Source organism: Cheilinus undulatus, linkage group 18 (genome assembly GCF_018320785.1).
Source record: "Cheilinus undulatus linkage group 18, ASM1832078v1, whole genome shotgun sequence".
Taxonomy (NCBI): Eukaryota; Metazoa; Chordata; class Actinopteri; order Labriformes; family Labridae; genus Cheilinus; species Cheilinus undulatus.
Genome location: NC_054882.1, coordinates 3,713,378 through 3,728,577, shown reverse-complemented (window position 1 = coordinate 3,728,577; position 15,200 = coordinate 3,713,378). Strand labels below are relative to the sequence as shown.

The following is a 15,200-nucleotide window of genomic DNA, read 5'->3' as shown; positions in this document are numbered from 1 at the left end:
CAGCCAAATGTCTGTGAATTAAAAAAATGTTGCACCAGCCTAACTTTGATTTAAACGATTTTTAAGTCACGTTTTTACAACTCGAGTAAAATTTAAAGTCACTATTTAATTCCTTCTTTCGGCTCGGTCGCTAAAAAATATAATCACATACCAGTGATCAATATTGACCCATAGATCTTAATAATAATAAAAGTATAAGATTTTATAATTTTGTATGGAGTATTTTTATTTATATCTTTTGATCAATTATTGTCACTGATTGGGAAAAATGTGCACAATATGAGAAAAATACAGCAAGCCTGCACAGTGTGTGCGAAGAAGATTTAAACTTTAGAGAAAATAAGCCATGACTCTCAGTTTTTCCTCACTACTTATCATGTTTTTATGATTATGCCCCTCCTGAATGTAAACAACTGTGAAACACACAATTTGGCACTAATTGATTTGAGCAGTGGTTCTCCAATGGTGCGGCAGGGCACACTAGTGTGCCTTGAGACAAGTCCAGGTGTGCCTTGAGACAAGTCCAGGTGTGCCTTGAGACAAGTCCAGGTGTGCCTTGAGACAAGTCTAGGTGTGCCCTGGGAATCTGGCTGGACCCCTGAAAAAACCCAGTTGTGAATTATTGGAGTATGTGTGTTGGATCAGTAGCATTGGTGCTAGCATCCTGGCCAACAGTTCCCTTATTTGGCAAGCTATTATTGAGTTGAAATTTATGTTAAAATTATCATTATTCATACTACTTTTAACCAAGTTGACCAATTTATCTACCCATTTTGCCACTCATTTTTTCAACTTAAACCACATTGCTGCTTTTTTGCAGTTTTGCAACTTTTTAAAAATACTTTTGACCCATTTTTTGCAACTTCTTTGGAAGTTTTTTCTACATTTAACCCATTTTTGCTACCTTTTTGACGATTTTTGCCTACTTTTGCTATTATTTGGACATTTTTTGCCAATTTTTCATCCCTTTTTACCATGTTTTAGCAACTTTAACCCTTTTTTGCTACTTTTCTGCCACTTGTAATCTATTTTGTCACCTTTTTGACACTCTCAACCCATTTTTGCCACCTTCTTGCTAATTTTCACTCTCTTTGCCTTTGTTTGGCCACTTTTTGCCTAATTTTTCCCATTTTTTAATCACTTTTAAAGCATTTTAACCACCTTTATACAATATTTAACCCCTCTGTCCACCTGTAACCCATTTTGCAACCTTTTCTACACTTTCAACATGTTTTGCAACTATTAACCAATTTTTTGGCCCCTTACGCCGATTGTTAACCATTTTCGACTTTGTCTTGCCACCTTTTTACCCATTTTTTCCATATTTTATCATCACTTTAGCCAATTTTTTCCACCTTTTAGGCACCTTTTGCCCACTTTCGCCACCCCCAGTTGTCTGGGCCCCAGAAACCTCTCCCCTTTATCCCCCCTTATGGGCAACCTCAACGGTTATATTATTTAAAAAGTCTATTTTGTATTTACATGAGTATGGTGTGCCTTGAGATTCTGGCTTAACCTTAGGTGTGCCTTGGGCGAAAAAAGTTTGAAAAAGACTGGATTTGAGGATATCAGATATTCAACCTGAGTTTTAACTGTCTGAATCATACAGAAGAGGGTTACGGCCCCTATTTTTGAGATCCAAATGTTTCTTCAATTCTAAAAATGAAGTCAGATTCTGCCTTTAATGTACAAAAACTATAAGAAACTACATCCATTTTATCAAACAGGTGTGTAGGAGAGGAATGAATCCATTAGAAATTGCAAGCAAACTACTGCATATACAGTCTAAACTGTCAAAAACATTGGCAGTGCTTTGGCATTGAAACTTTGCTTATTTTTCTGAGCAAGTTAGACAATGTGCAGGAGTTTGCCTGCAATTTTTGGTATTTAAAAACAGGAAATCTCCCACAACTCAATGCACTGGACTTCAAAATAGGTTTCTAATCTATGTTTGAATTTGACTGGTCAGGACCACTTTAAGTTGCTTTTAGCATCTGTAAAACATTAATACAACAAAAAGCTAATTCTTCGGTTTTTCAATGCACTAAATGAAATATATTACTGCATTAATCCCTTATAATACTAAGCTAGGGGACGCTTTATGGGGATTCACAAAGGACACACTGGTTTGAGTTGAAAGTTTTTTAAAATTTGTGGTACTTTTTGATGCATGTATTTTAAAATGTAACCATCTTTGATATTTTAATGAGCGTTGGCATCAAGAAGTTCAAATATATTGAAAACTGATAAACACTGGTGATTTGGGGATAAAAAAAATCCATTAAAAAATTGCAGGACAATTCTTTTCAGTCTAAATTGCAAAAACAATCAATGTTGCAAACTTTTGAGCAAGTTAGACAGTTTGCAAACGTTTGGCTGCAATTTTTGGTGATTGGATATAAAAAAAAAAAACAACTTATTTTGTGCTTAGGAATTTAAACTTAGGATCATATCAGTTTAAAATGCCACCAGATTAAAAAAAGGGTTAAACTGCACAGCGCTTTGGTAAAATCTTCAGGTTTACATGCTATCAAACACCAAAAGAAAAAGCCAAACCATCTTAATTCAACATGAATTTTAATACAGTAGGTGTTTGGATGTAAAACACAAGACTATTTTGCATAATTTATTAGTGCTTCTGATCCATTTTTTCAGGCATTCTGCACATATTCACAATCCCACTCAGCAGAGCGACATGAAATGTATTTACAGACAAAAAGTCACACACAGTCGGAGCGGACCGCCTGATGGATGCTCTGCAGACTGACACGAGGACAAATACACCTGAAACACGAACGACTCACGTATTCACCTGCTCTAAGGCCGACACTGGAGGAGTTCCATGATTGTGGCTAGTGCAAAAACAAAGAAGCTGTTGACAGACACTCGTCCTCGATAAAGTGAACTAGCTCCAGCTGCTTTCCTGTAGAAATCCTTCACAACAAGAACAACTGGTGTCCTCTTTTATAACATAGACTCTTATTTTTATTCTCATCTCACAGACAAGCACTCAGCAGAAGATGTGGATGGTGACAATAGCTGCATCACTCAGCTCAAACATGGCAGCATCATGACTGCCATGACTGAGGGTTAATAATGAGCTGCCTCTCTTTATCTCTAAAGAATGACTGGGTTTAATGATATGGATTTAGCGGCTCTGCCTGAGAGACCAACAATAATATATTCTTTATGATGAACTCCTTAAAAGTGGTAGATTTTTGGACCTGCATGTGGAAGTTAGTGCCATCTATTGGCGAGGTCATGAATTATACCTGACAGTTGCTCTTCCCACCCTTCCCTCTGAAGTCGGTCTACTTACATCAGGAGTGAAGCTAATTTTCCCCTCTCTATGTTTTTGTGGCTATTCCTCATTTTAAGATATGTTAGAAAACGTTCATGTCTTGGTTCATAAGCTCAACCAGAGGTACTGAAAGCTAGTTACATTTCAACATCTTTTCCAGGGACTGTGTCTAAATGAATGTTCCTGCTGCTTTCAGCTACCAGCGCCCAGTTTGACGATCTCTTCAGTGTCAGTGTTAGAATTTTTAGATTTCTGCTGCAGAGCTTCTGCCAATCTACCCACTGATCATGCCTCACTATATTGCAATCTGGCTTGCTACAGCTGTATGTATCAGAGATAAATAGATTTTGTTGCAAAAGCTTGGTATAAAATCATGTGGAAGTAACTACAAGATGATCTGTCTGCAAGACATGTTGAGATTTTAAAAAGATTGTTTCTTGATATAGGTTTTGCTTGGATTAATTGTATGAGAGAAATGAAATGCTTTCCTGACCCTGGCTCAAAATAGAAAAAAATAAAAAGGCTGGAGTGATGCAAAGCATGCTTTTACAGAATTTCTTGCAAGAGGAAATACTTCAGACTGCTTCTGCATGGATACGGCATGTGCAAAAAATGTGCTTTGCTTTTTTTTAACAAACTTTAAGACAACAGAGGACGCAAACCTCGAGGAAAACACCAAAACCACCTAAGAAACAGTGTGGCATTTGTCCTCTGTAGGCTACCAAAGAAATGTAGACATGAGAGATGACTGGCTTGCACAAGAGAACTCTCTGTAGTATCAAAAATGTTATATATATATTTATATTTCCTTAGTTACTCGCACTTTGGTCCTCTAGAAAGATGAGTCTGAGCATAATCTACTTTTCAAGGCCGGAGACATACTTGCTGTTAATTATGGCAATGCATAACACTTCCCCTGCATTGTTTAGCGTGTCGGTTGTGCATGTTCTCTCAAAAACAAATGCAGCATGCACAAGAGGGGATGTAGGGGAGTCAGCACAGCAGCAGGGATAATTTTGGCATAATTACCCACTGCACAGATAGGAACATGTCTGTCAAAATACATAGAACAGACAAGTTATGCTTTAAAGGTCGACATAGAAACCTGAAATGCTAAGGGTGATTTCACGATTGATTTGTACTGACCCCTATCCCCTGCACACGAGCACACTTGCATGAGTATTCTGTCCAATACAGTAGGTGGCAGTGCGTTGCTGCTTTGCAAATCTGCTAAGAAGAAAAAATAAGAAGAGGCAACCAAGGCAATCACTCAGGCTGACATTTGTTTGTTCTCCCTGCAGACAAAGGAGTCCATCCTGCAGGATTTGATGGATGATTTTATCATTTTTAAGACGCCAAAGAGGACACTCTCCCTACTTCCATGTGCAGAGGTGGAAAAAGGTTCTGGCTATATGGATAAGACAGTTTTTAAGAGACAGGAGGCATCTTTCAAAGTCAGCTCGCTGTTGAGTACCCAGAACTCGGGCACGGTTGCCGTGTGCCAAGCCAGAGTCGTGCCACCTCTTCAAGCAGGCTAGGCAAAGTGCCTGAGTACTGTACGCTTGTATTCAAACTGACCTAGAGTAACCCGTTCACTCCATTCAATCCACATTCACACAGAGGCTGAATGTAGCAGAGTTTGATAGCCATCAGTGCTAGCTAATCTGATTCATATCTATCCATACACACTTACACACCACGGACTTAGCAGTCGGAACAAATTTAGGTTAAGTGTCTTGCCCAAAGACACATCGACGCGTGACTGCAAGAGCTGGAGATCAAACCAACTCTACCTACCGAGCCACAGCGACCCAAAGGAGCCAAACTTTAGGGCTGAGTGTGCTCAGATTCAGGGTGAAACCACCCTGATGGGAAACTAGATCTGTGCTACAGTTCAAAGAGTGACCATGTCAGATGAGAGCAACCATTGCTATGTTTTAGTTTTCCATTTAGTGCATATTTGAAGTGTATACTTTGAGACTATAATAAAAAATTAAATAAAGATGTATTACAGGGATCTTTTTCATTTTAAACAGCTGCTGAGACAACATCTACCAGCTAAAGGTCACCAGTTAACACGGTCCCTTGTAAAACCGTAACACCAAGACCACTACATCCATGCACGGAGGAAAGTACCAATCAGAGCCAGTCACCAGTCTGAGCTGATCTGACAGCACTATTGATTATTGGTGGGGTTTTTTGTAAGCTCTGATCTTAGAAGTAACATTATGGCAACTTTGAGTGTTGCCATGTTTGTAGTTTACATCGCACACATCAGGTAGCTGATGTGTGAGCTCTTGTGTGCCCTCTACTGGTAGCACGCATCGCACGGTCAAGTAAATTTACAATTAGAACAATGACGCAGCTGAACTGCTATGCAAATGCAAGCTTAGACGAGACGAAATGCAAGTAGATCTCCGGCTTTACTGTCAACAAATCCCTGCAGAAGACAAAAGAGAACAGTGGCCTGATTCAGCTGATAAAACCAGAATGTTTTGTTTCAGAAAGCTCCTTCCTTCTGTGCAGAAGACTAAAGATCCACAATAATGCACAATTTATTTTGTCTTTTAGTTTACTTACACTCCATCTACGAATGCCACGATACAGGGCCTGGTGTGGATTAACCTTCAGCTAAAAGTAGCCCCTTACAAATGCTTTATTTTTCACAACAATGCATTAAAACTTTAATGTGCAGCTGTCTTAGTAGGTTTATTTGAAAATTCCATTAAATATCTTCTATTCTATTACCTGTCGTTCTTTTTTAAGGAAAGGGACAAAGTTGTTGGTTTTTAAGGCTTTGTGATAGGATTTGTTGAAAGTAAGAAAATGTAGATTATCAGCAGCAACATCCTTTAATTTAAGGTATAAATTTAAGGTTTCAATGCATAGGCGTATCTTTATTTTAATCCTGATATGAAGCTAAGCATAACTGGACACCAATATTTCTTCATAAGGCACGGTAAAAAATAGTCAGTTGCACGATCCATCTCACTGACTGCAGGATGCCGCTCCTCTCTGGTTCTGTGCAACCTTCAATATAAAAAATCAGCCTGTTTATTTTAATGCAAAGCGCTGACTTTGCTGATATTTACATGTTTTTTTTTCTGTGTTCGACCTCTGTGTAGCTGTTTGAGCTGGGCCCACCAGCAGGAATGTCCCGTGTACATTCATCCCCTAAAGTCACAAAGTTAGCCCTAATGAAGGCATCTCTGCGGTAAGAGAGCGTCTTTTTGCATAGGGAGGGTGTCCGGAAGCTACCGTTAATCACATGAACATGGAAAACTCATCAGTGACACCAAAACCTACTAATCTGAATTCTTAATAACAATAACAACGTCTACTGTGGTGAGTTTGTTCCCTCTTTCACCTCTTTGGCCTTTAGCGAAGTTTTTGATCTTAAAATAATAAACAGATGTCGGCGTGATTAAAAGTGCTTCCTAAGGTGGCGTATGTAAATGAATGCAACGATTGCTGCAGCTCCTGCTAACACACTGAGAACTCCCAGAGAAGACACTGAAGATTCCTGCTCGGGTCGAGAGCCTGTGGGTCCGTTCATGTGACGAGATAACTGCAATAAACAGACACAAAAAACACTGTTAACACTCAAATCGCCCTGTTTTTATATTCTCAGCCAGGACCCGATCACTACCCAGATTTCTGAAATCATTCAATCATTACCAAGTGTTTTTGATGAAAAATGTTACTGTATGGATGCAAAAAACCACGATTGAACAAAGAGAAGGAGCAAAACAAACATGTCTGAAGAAGCATCAATACACAAGGACATGCATGCATACATTTTATTTTACTCTATTTACCTCTGAGAGCATGGGAATTTGGTTTCTCCAATTTTATCATGGGGGTTAAGAATAAATTGAAACCTTGAGAAAAGACCTCCTTAATAAGAAATAATAACCAAAATTCCCCCAAAAAGTTCCAACCCCTCAAATATATATCATGAAAATGTCCAGTATTGGGGCACAGGTGGCTTGGTGGTTTGGGGCACGCCCTGTGTGTGCGGTTGGCCCGGGTTAGAGTCCGGCCTGCAACGCTTTCCCACGTCTTTCCCTTGCTCTCTCATTCCTTTTTATTTGCTTTGTCTAAGGACATCAGCATTTTATGTCCCCCATTTTGATTAAGAAAAACAAACATAAAACACAAAAAGGAGGATTTTTGTGAACCATAAAAAAATGACACTTGTATGTTTGCATAATGTGCATAAAATCGCTGCTGCAGAAATGATTTATTAAACTGGCGTTTTGACACAATGTCAGGTAAAAGAAATATTGCACCTTGTGCGATTTGTAAATTGCAGCAGGCCATATTGTGATTTAATCTAATTTGCTATTAATTGCCCAGCCCTAATTGTCAGCTGTGAGGCCTTCTATAGAAAGGTGTGTGCCTTTCCAGATCACGTCCAATCAGTTTAATTTAGCACAGGTGGACTCCAATGAAGATGTAGAAACATCTCAGCAAAGATCCAGAGAAACAGGAACCTGAGCTACATTTCAGGTGTTCCTGCAAAGGGTCTGAATACTTTTCTTAAAAAAAAAAAAAAAAAAAAAAAAAAAAAACACTTTCACTTTGTCATGATGGGGCACTGCGTGTACATAAATGAGAGTAAAATTATTTTTTCAACTGTAGCATCAGGTTGCAACTGAAGAAAAAACAAAAAGTGGTCTTTCTGAAGTTGCTGTTCATGTCAGTATTACTTTAAAATAATCAACTATATTTGGAAAAAGGACCATACTGGTTATCTTATTGCCTGGAGATAAAGAGATAAATAGGTCAAAAAGTCATGGAAATAAAATTACATTTGTCATCAGGGCAAAACAGAGTAAAATAAAACATATGGATGTAAGCACTTCCACTGATCACTGACTTTGCCATGGCATTCTTCTGTTTAACTAACGGGTGTCAAACTCAAGGCCCGGGGGCCAAATCTGGCCCGAGGTGCAGTTATACCCGGCCCACCAGATCATATGATATTTTTATTATAACTGGCCCACCAGTATGAGGTCTGCCGATTTCTTCCAGTATAAAAATGTAAACTTAACCTTGATGATTTCCAACATCCTTGTTGAGTCATAAAAATTACAAAAAGTAACCATTAAAAACAATTTGACAAAAAGCCAGGAATGTGGGGAAGAAATTTGTTTTTTTTTTCTATATTTTCAATTTTGCATCTCAGTTATGACTAAAAGTTAAAGTTTTGACGTTTTATGTCATATTTTAATCTTTACATCTCATAACTTTGACTTATTATCTCATATTTTTACCTTTTAGATTCATAATTTTAAATCTTAAATCCTATTTGACCTTTTAAAACCATTATTTTGACTTTTGTCTCATGTTTTGATCTTTTTCAACTCCTTACTTTAAAATCTATCTCATTTTTTACCTTAAAAATGCAGGATTTAAAATTTTATTTTATATTTTGGCAATTGAAACACATGATTTCGATGTTTACCTCATATTTTGACTGTTAAAAATTATGATTTTGAATTTTATCTCAGTTTTGACTTTTAAATCTCATGGGTTCAATATTCTGTCTCATATCTTGCCTTTTAAAAACATTATTTTGAGTTTAAATGTCATGTTTTTACCTTTAAGTTTGACTTTTTATCTCGGATTTTGAGTTTTTAACTTATCATGTTGACCTTCAAATTGCAAAATCATTTATCATCAGTGCCAAGATTTGTACCCCCATAATTGGTTAAATATCGACCTGGTAGGCCCTCAGGTTAGACCCAAGTTCAGAGTACGGCCCCTGCTGTGACTGAGTTTGACACCCCTGCTTTAACTCATCAATTATTCTTTAATATTGGCATTTTTGCATCATAGAAAGATTGCATTTCTGCTGCAAACTGGCTTACATAATGACACTAAAGTCCCACTGAAACAGCTTTGCGGCCCACTACTGGGTCCTGACCCACCAGTTGAGAACCACTAACATTCTTTCTGAAATGCTGCATTCTTTGACCCTCTGAATGGAGGAACTAGCTGAGTTTGCTCACAGTGTGGCAGCGATAAACAAACATCAGTGTCTGTCAGCTGGAGAAAGTGAGGCGGATGTTACCTGGCGTTACCTTTCATTCCTACAGGTACAAAGTTTAACGTTCACACCTGCAGGAACAGCTGACTAGTGCATGGACTTTAATCTACGTTGGCGGTTTTTAGCAGTATTTATATAAACACATTTTATTGCCATGCCTTTATAAACATGCATTTTATCAGTCTTTAATTCTAAGTTTGATCAACAGCATTTTTGTTTTGTGACTTACAAAGACAAAGCTGCAATCTGGTGGAAAATAATGTTCAATTTTAATTAAAGATAAAGTCTTCTGGCCTCTTATAAAATAAAAAACAAAGCACTCAAACTAAAAAACATCCAAACTGATGAATAAGAGTGTCACCTTTTTGAGAACACGCAGCTCCACATCCTCCCCCGCCGTCCTGAACAGCTCCACCACGGCTTTATGTGTCAGATCCTCCAGCTTAACTCCATTTATCTGCTCAAAAACAACAAAAAAGGGCTTTTTTTATTCCTCATCACCACAAATCAAAGACAAACAGCACAGCAGGGCTGCAGCTACTCATGTAGTAACATCAGGTTTATAGCAAAACGACACATTTGGCAGAAGTGCTGCACAACCATAAAGAGCCAATAAAAACGACAATGAATCCCAATAAAAGAAGAAGAAGAGCATCATAATGCACAAAAAAATGTTAAAAAATAAGTAAAATTAAGTAAGGAAATAAAACCTTTTAGAATACAAAGCAAAATCAAAACCGTAAACGTACTTCCTGTTTTCATTCACCCGCTTCATTTACTTTTTCATGCTTTGATAAATTCTTGACATGCATGGACTTGTCCTTCATCCTCCACCCGTGATAAAAGCAAACATTTATTACCGCCAGGATTTTGTCCCCCTCCTGCAGCCGTCCATCTAAAGCAGCGGCTCCGTCTTCTTTTATCTTGGACACATAAATACCGCTGTCGTTCACCACGTACTGCTGATCCACGCCCCCGACTATGTTGAATCCCAGGCCTGTAAAAACAAAAACACAGACGACGGCGTGAGATAAAGGTTTTTGAGTAGAAATTCAATACGCTTTTGTTGACCAGAGTTCAGCAGTTAGATCCAGTCATAACATTTATCTCAACGGATCAAAGTACACCAGGAATCATTCCAGCTCAGCGACCCACCGCTACGCATCATAAAATGTTAAGTAACAGAAGAAGACTCCACAACCAAAGCCTGTTTCTGACAGTAAGAGAGAAAAACAGGACACCTCTGCACCGATGATAAAATCCCTCACTCAGATTAAGTCAGAACTAAGAGATAGTTAACACGGTAAAATGAGAAAAATCTGCCACCTGAGTCTCAATGATGAAAATAGTTCTTAAAAGAAATAATTAAAAAGTCAAAATTATGAGATTAAAAATTAAATCTATAAGATAGATATCTGAAATAAAAAACAAAATCAAAACAAAATACAAATAAAAATTGCAATTATAAGGAAAAAAGCAGAAATGATAAGATGAAAAGAAAAATGTGAGATCATAAGTGCTAAATATGCCCGAATAATGAGTTATAAAATCAAAATGATGAGGCAGTGTATCCATACTATCTGATAAATAGTGAAAATTATGGGATGCTGGTACTCCAATGGTGATGTTTGTACAGAGGATGGTGTATTTGAAGCTGGCAGCAAGGGTTTGAATCGTCCTTGAGCTCCTTTCCTCCAGTGTTAATTTTGGCAGCTATTTCTAGTTTTAGTCTTTAAAGGGATACTTCAACATTTTGGCAGATTTTCCCATTGCCATAATTCCTATAGTCTTAGTAACAGGTTTGTTTCCTTTAGTTGTCCGTTCAAGTTGTTTCTAGATCTGGGGGACCGATATACCAGCTGCACAGCTGATGCTATGGAAGCAGATGGTATTTTTTGCTTTCCCTCATCAACCTCATCAAAAACACAATCCAACAACTCCAAAACACTCTCGTGGACAAGTTGTGACCTGCACATTCACCACGCTATGAAATAATAACGTATGATTATGTAACATTACGACACATGAAGCAAATACTCGGATCTATTTCTTGAGTGAACCACTGGGCGGAGTGACACAGTGCAGCAGCCATGTCTGGAGTGTAGTTCCGGCTTTGCATTTAGCTTCAAAACATCTCCGTCTCGTAATGTTCCATGATTATTTCATAGCATGGTGAATGTGCAGGTCACAACTTGTCCACGAGAGCGTTTTGGAGTTGTTGGCATGTTACATTTTTTCTTCTCCTGACTGATTTTTTATTCATATTTGACCCATATCACTCTTTTTTATTCCACAATCACATCTTTTCTTCTCATAGTAATGACTTTTTGCCTGATAGTTATGAGCTACTACCTCATGATTAACCTGTACTGGGTTTCAGAGCTGATGCCAGGCCTAAGTTCTGGTTCACATCCCAGATGCGGTGCTCAGTATCATTTCAGCCTCTCATTTATGTGAGTATGAAGTCAAAGTTGTTATTTTAATGTAAATGAGCATGACAAAAGTGGAGTGGAACGATAATTCTGGTCTGAAAATATGTCAAGAGGAGGGATGGAGAACATCTGATGAAAAAACAAACAAAAAACAAACTTTTTAATACTTCCTAGAGCATTTAAGGTACCATTAAGTAGTCATTTCTGTACTCTGTATCGGTAATCTTGAATGTAAGTGTTGTACTCATACTTGGTGTGGAAAATGTGTTATTGGTACATCAGAAATTTTATCTTTAAATTATAAATAGTTGTCTGCAAATGTTATTTTTTAATCACACAAAACAGAATTTTTAAGTAAAGATATCACTTTTTGAATTTTTCTAGATTTTGTCTCACAAATTTGGCTTCTTGTGTTTTTATGATTAGACTTGCAATCTGATAATTCTGGCTTTCTATCTAATACCAGACTTAGATTTTTTAACATTTACCACATAGGTTCATTTTTAAATCTCACCATCATTACCAACTTTTTAACTTAGAAATATAACAATTTAATTCTGAGTTGTGTTAATTTTCTTTTCTGTCACTTTAACTCATAATTTTGCCTTCTCATTTCATGAATATGAAATACAATCTCGTATTCCTGGCTTTGTAGCACATCAACATGACATTTTGTGATATAATTTTAAATTTGTATGATAATGATCTTTCATCTAATCCAGGGGTGTCAAACTCAAGGCCCGGGGGCCAAATCCGGCCTGTGGTGCAGTTACCCCCGGCCTACCAGCTCATATCATATTTTTATTATAACTGGCCCACTGGTCTGAGGTCTGCAGATTTCCTCCAGTTTGAAAATGTAAACTAAACCAAGATGATTTAAAATATTCTTAAGCCATTAGAAAAAGTAAAAAGTTAAAATAATTAGATAAAAATACATTTATGTTTTCATTTCATATTCTTAATTTTGCATCTCACAGTTATGATTTTAACTTTTTATTTCATTTGTTGACATTTTCAAATTAGAAGTCCTGTAAAAATGACCAGAAAAAGTGGTGAAAAGAGGTTAAATGTGGCAAAAAATTGTAAAAGAGGAAAAAAGGCACAAAAGGTATCAAAAATGGGTTACAAATGACAAAAAAGTAGTGCAAGAAAGTCATGAAAAGGGGTTATAAAGAGGGAAAATTGATAAAAGAGTGGCACAAAGGGGATAAAACATGCAGGAAAAGTGGTTTAAAGGGGGTTAAAATCTTTCAAAAATTGTGTTAAAGGGGCAACAATGGGCAAAAAGTATCAACCATGGGTTAAAAGTAGGAAAAATTGGCTTAAAAGTTGCAAAAACAATGTTTAAAAAAGTAATTAAAAAGGGGTTAAAAAGTGGCAAAAAATAGAAAAGTGGCAAAAATTGATGAGTGTCACAAAGGGGATAAAACATGCATTAAATGTGGTTTAAATGGGTTTAAAATCTTTCAAAAATTGGGTTAAAGAGGCAAAAAGTATCAACAATGGGTTAAAAGTGGGAAAAATTTGTTTAAAAGTTGCAAAAATCGTTGAAAAATGTAATGAAAAGGGGGTTTAAAAGTGGCAAAAATAGAAGAAAAGCGGAAAAATTGATAAGAGTGTCACAAACGGGATAAAACATGCATGATAAGTGGTTTAAATGTGTTTAAAATCTTTCAAAAATTGGGTTAAAGAGGCAAAAGGGGGCAAAAAGTATCAAAAAAGACTTAAAAGTGTCAAAAATTGGTTATCATAGGTGCTAAATGACAACTGGGGAGGGCCCATTCTCTGTGATTTTCAGGTCCGGCCTATTCTGTTGTCAGGCCTGTCTCCTTGTGGCCTGCTGCGTTACAGATAATAGGGACAGGTCTCACTGGTAATGACGAAAATAATATTAAACATTTCTTTAATCTTTGTGTATCTGAAAATCCGGCCCCCCCTAGTTTCTGTTGAGACTAAATCCGGCCCTTGTACAGATGTACTTGATGACCCCTGTTTCAGAGCCTCAATTTTAAATTTTAAATAATAGTTTGGCCTTTAAAACTCAAAGTTTAAATGTTTTTCTCATGCTTTGTCATTTTAAACCAATGATTTTGAATTTATCTTCCATTTTGACTCCTAAGAACCATGATCTCAACTTTCTATCTCATGAGTTTGCCTTTAAAGAAACACCATTTTGACTTTAAATTCCATGTTTTGAACCTTTTGAGTTGATAATTTTGAATATTTATCTCAGATTTAGAGCCTTTAAACGTATCATTTTGACCTTTCTATCTCAAAACCCTTTTTAATCAGTGCGAAGGTTTTTTCCCCCATAATTCATTGCTGGTGAAAATAAGGTTGAAAGTTTTAGGTTAAAGGTGGACCCTGCTGTAATTGAGTCTGACATCCCTGATCTAATCATTAAGATATTTAAACTCCTAATCTGGATTTATTCTGACTTTTTGCTGTATATTTCTGCAGATTTATTGTCTCATTAATGCTCAGTGTTAATATGTTTTCTTTTTACTGGCAGATTTAGGCTTCCATACAGTCAATCCTCTGTAATGACTCTGAATAAGGCAAACAAACCGCAGACTTTGGCTAAAGAGGAGAAAGTGTTTCACTTTGACAGGCCGAGCAGCTCCACAGGATTAAACCACACTGTTATAAGTGCATTCATCGTTGTTTTCATTTCTAAAATGCGTTTTTAAAGCTCAGACTTTTCCCTCTTTGCCTGAGCTCATCAGAAACACATTACCAGTTGAGCTCTGGCTAGTTTTGATTAGCAAATTAGCCATTAGCTTCAGCTCTGACAGCGTTCATTTTCGCTGCTACGTAGCTACTTAGCATGTAGCACTAATTAGCTAGCCCTGCGTCCAGTTTGCCCATTTCCAGTCTTACCTGCCGGTCCTCGCTTCAGTTTTATGTCCACCACGTTAGGTGAGGAGTGCAGGGAGCCATTCATGGTGTCAGCACAGCCGTGAGTTAAAATAAATCTTCGGCGTGGAGGAGAAAAGGGGGACAAACTTATTTATCTGAAGGTGAACTCATTGAGGAGTTTCGCTTTGCTTCCTTCGGCTCCTCTAAGGCTGCTTCGGGCTGGTGCTGCCCCCTACCGGCCACCGCAGGCCGACCTTTGAATTACATAGCAGGGAGGCAAATCACTGAACCATTAATGCAAAACATCATCCCAGCATTATGTAATGGTTTTTACTACTTAGAGCACTCCAGGAGAGTCTAACCCAGGGGTGTCAAACTCAAGGCCCGGGGGCCAAATCCGGCTCGTGGTGCAGTCATACCCGGCCCACCAGATCATATCATATTTTATTATAACTGGCCCACCAGTATGAAGTCTGCAGATTTCCTCCAGTACAAAAATGTGAACTTAACCTTGATGATTTATAATATCCCTGATGAGTCATAAAAATTAAAA

General features: G+C 37.5%; 1 protein-coding gene across 1 annotated transcript; it reads right to left on the bottom strand.

Moving 5' to 3' along the window:
• Window positions 1-2,558: 2,558 nt before the first annotated feature.
• LOC121526169 (synaptojanin 2 binding protein) lies at window positions 2,559-14,860 on the bottom strand. Its single transcript, XM_041812596.1, has 4 exons — window positions 14,669-14,860; window positions 10,217-10,353; window positions 9,718-9,813; window positions 2,559-6,869 (listed from the first exon to the last, which is right to left on the bottom strand). Exons 1-4 carry the CDS (start codon window positions 14,730-14,732, stop codon window positions 6,726-6,728), a joined length of 441 nt encoding a protein of 146 aa, XP_041668530.1. The 5' UTR covers window positions 14,733-14,860; the 3' UTR covers window positions 2,559-6,725.
• Between the last annotated feature and the right edge of the window lie 340 nt (window positions 14,861-15,200).

Excerpts from the sequence above, each read along its gene's own strand:
- LOC121526169 (XM_041812596.1), bottom strand. The coding sequence starts at position 14,732 with ATGAATGGCTCCCTGCACTCCTCACCTAACGTGGTGGACATAAAACTG. Across the intron at positions 10,354-14,668 it reads ACTGAAGCGAGGACCGGCAG|GCCTGGGATTCAACATAGTC; the intron begins GTAAGACTGGAA and ends TTGTTTTTACAG. Across the intron at positions 9,814-10,216 it reads AGGGGGACAAAATCCTGGCG|ATAAATGGAGTTAAGCTGGA; the intron begins GTAATAAATGTT and ends GTTTTTGAGCAG.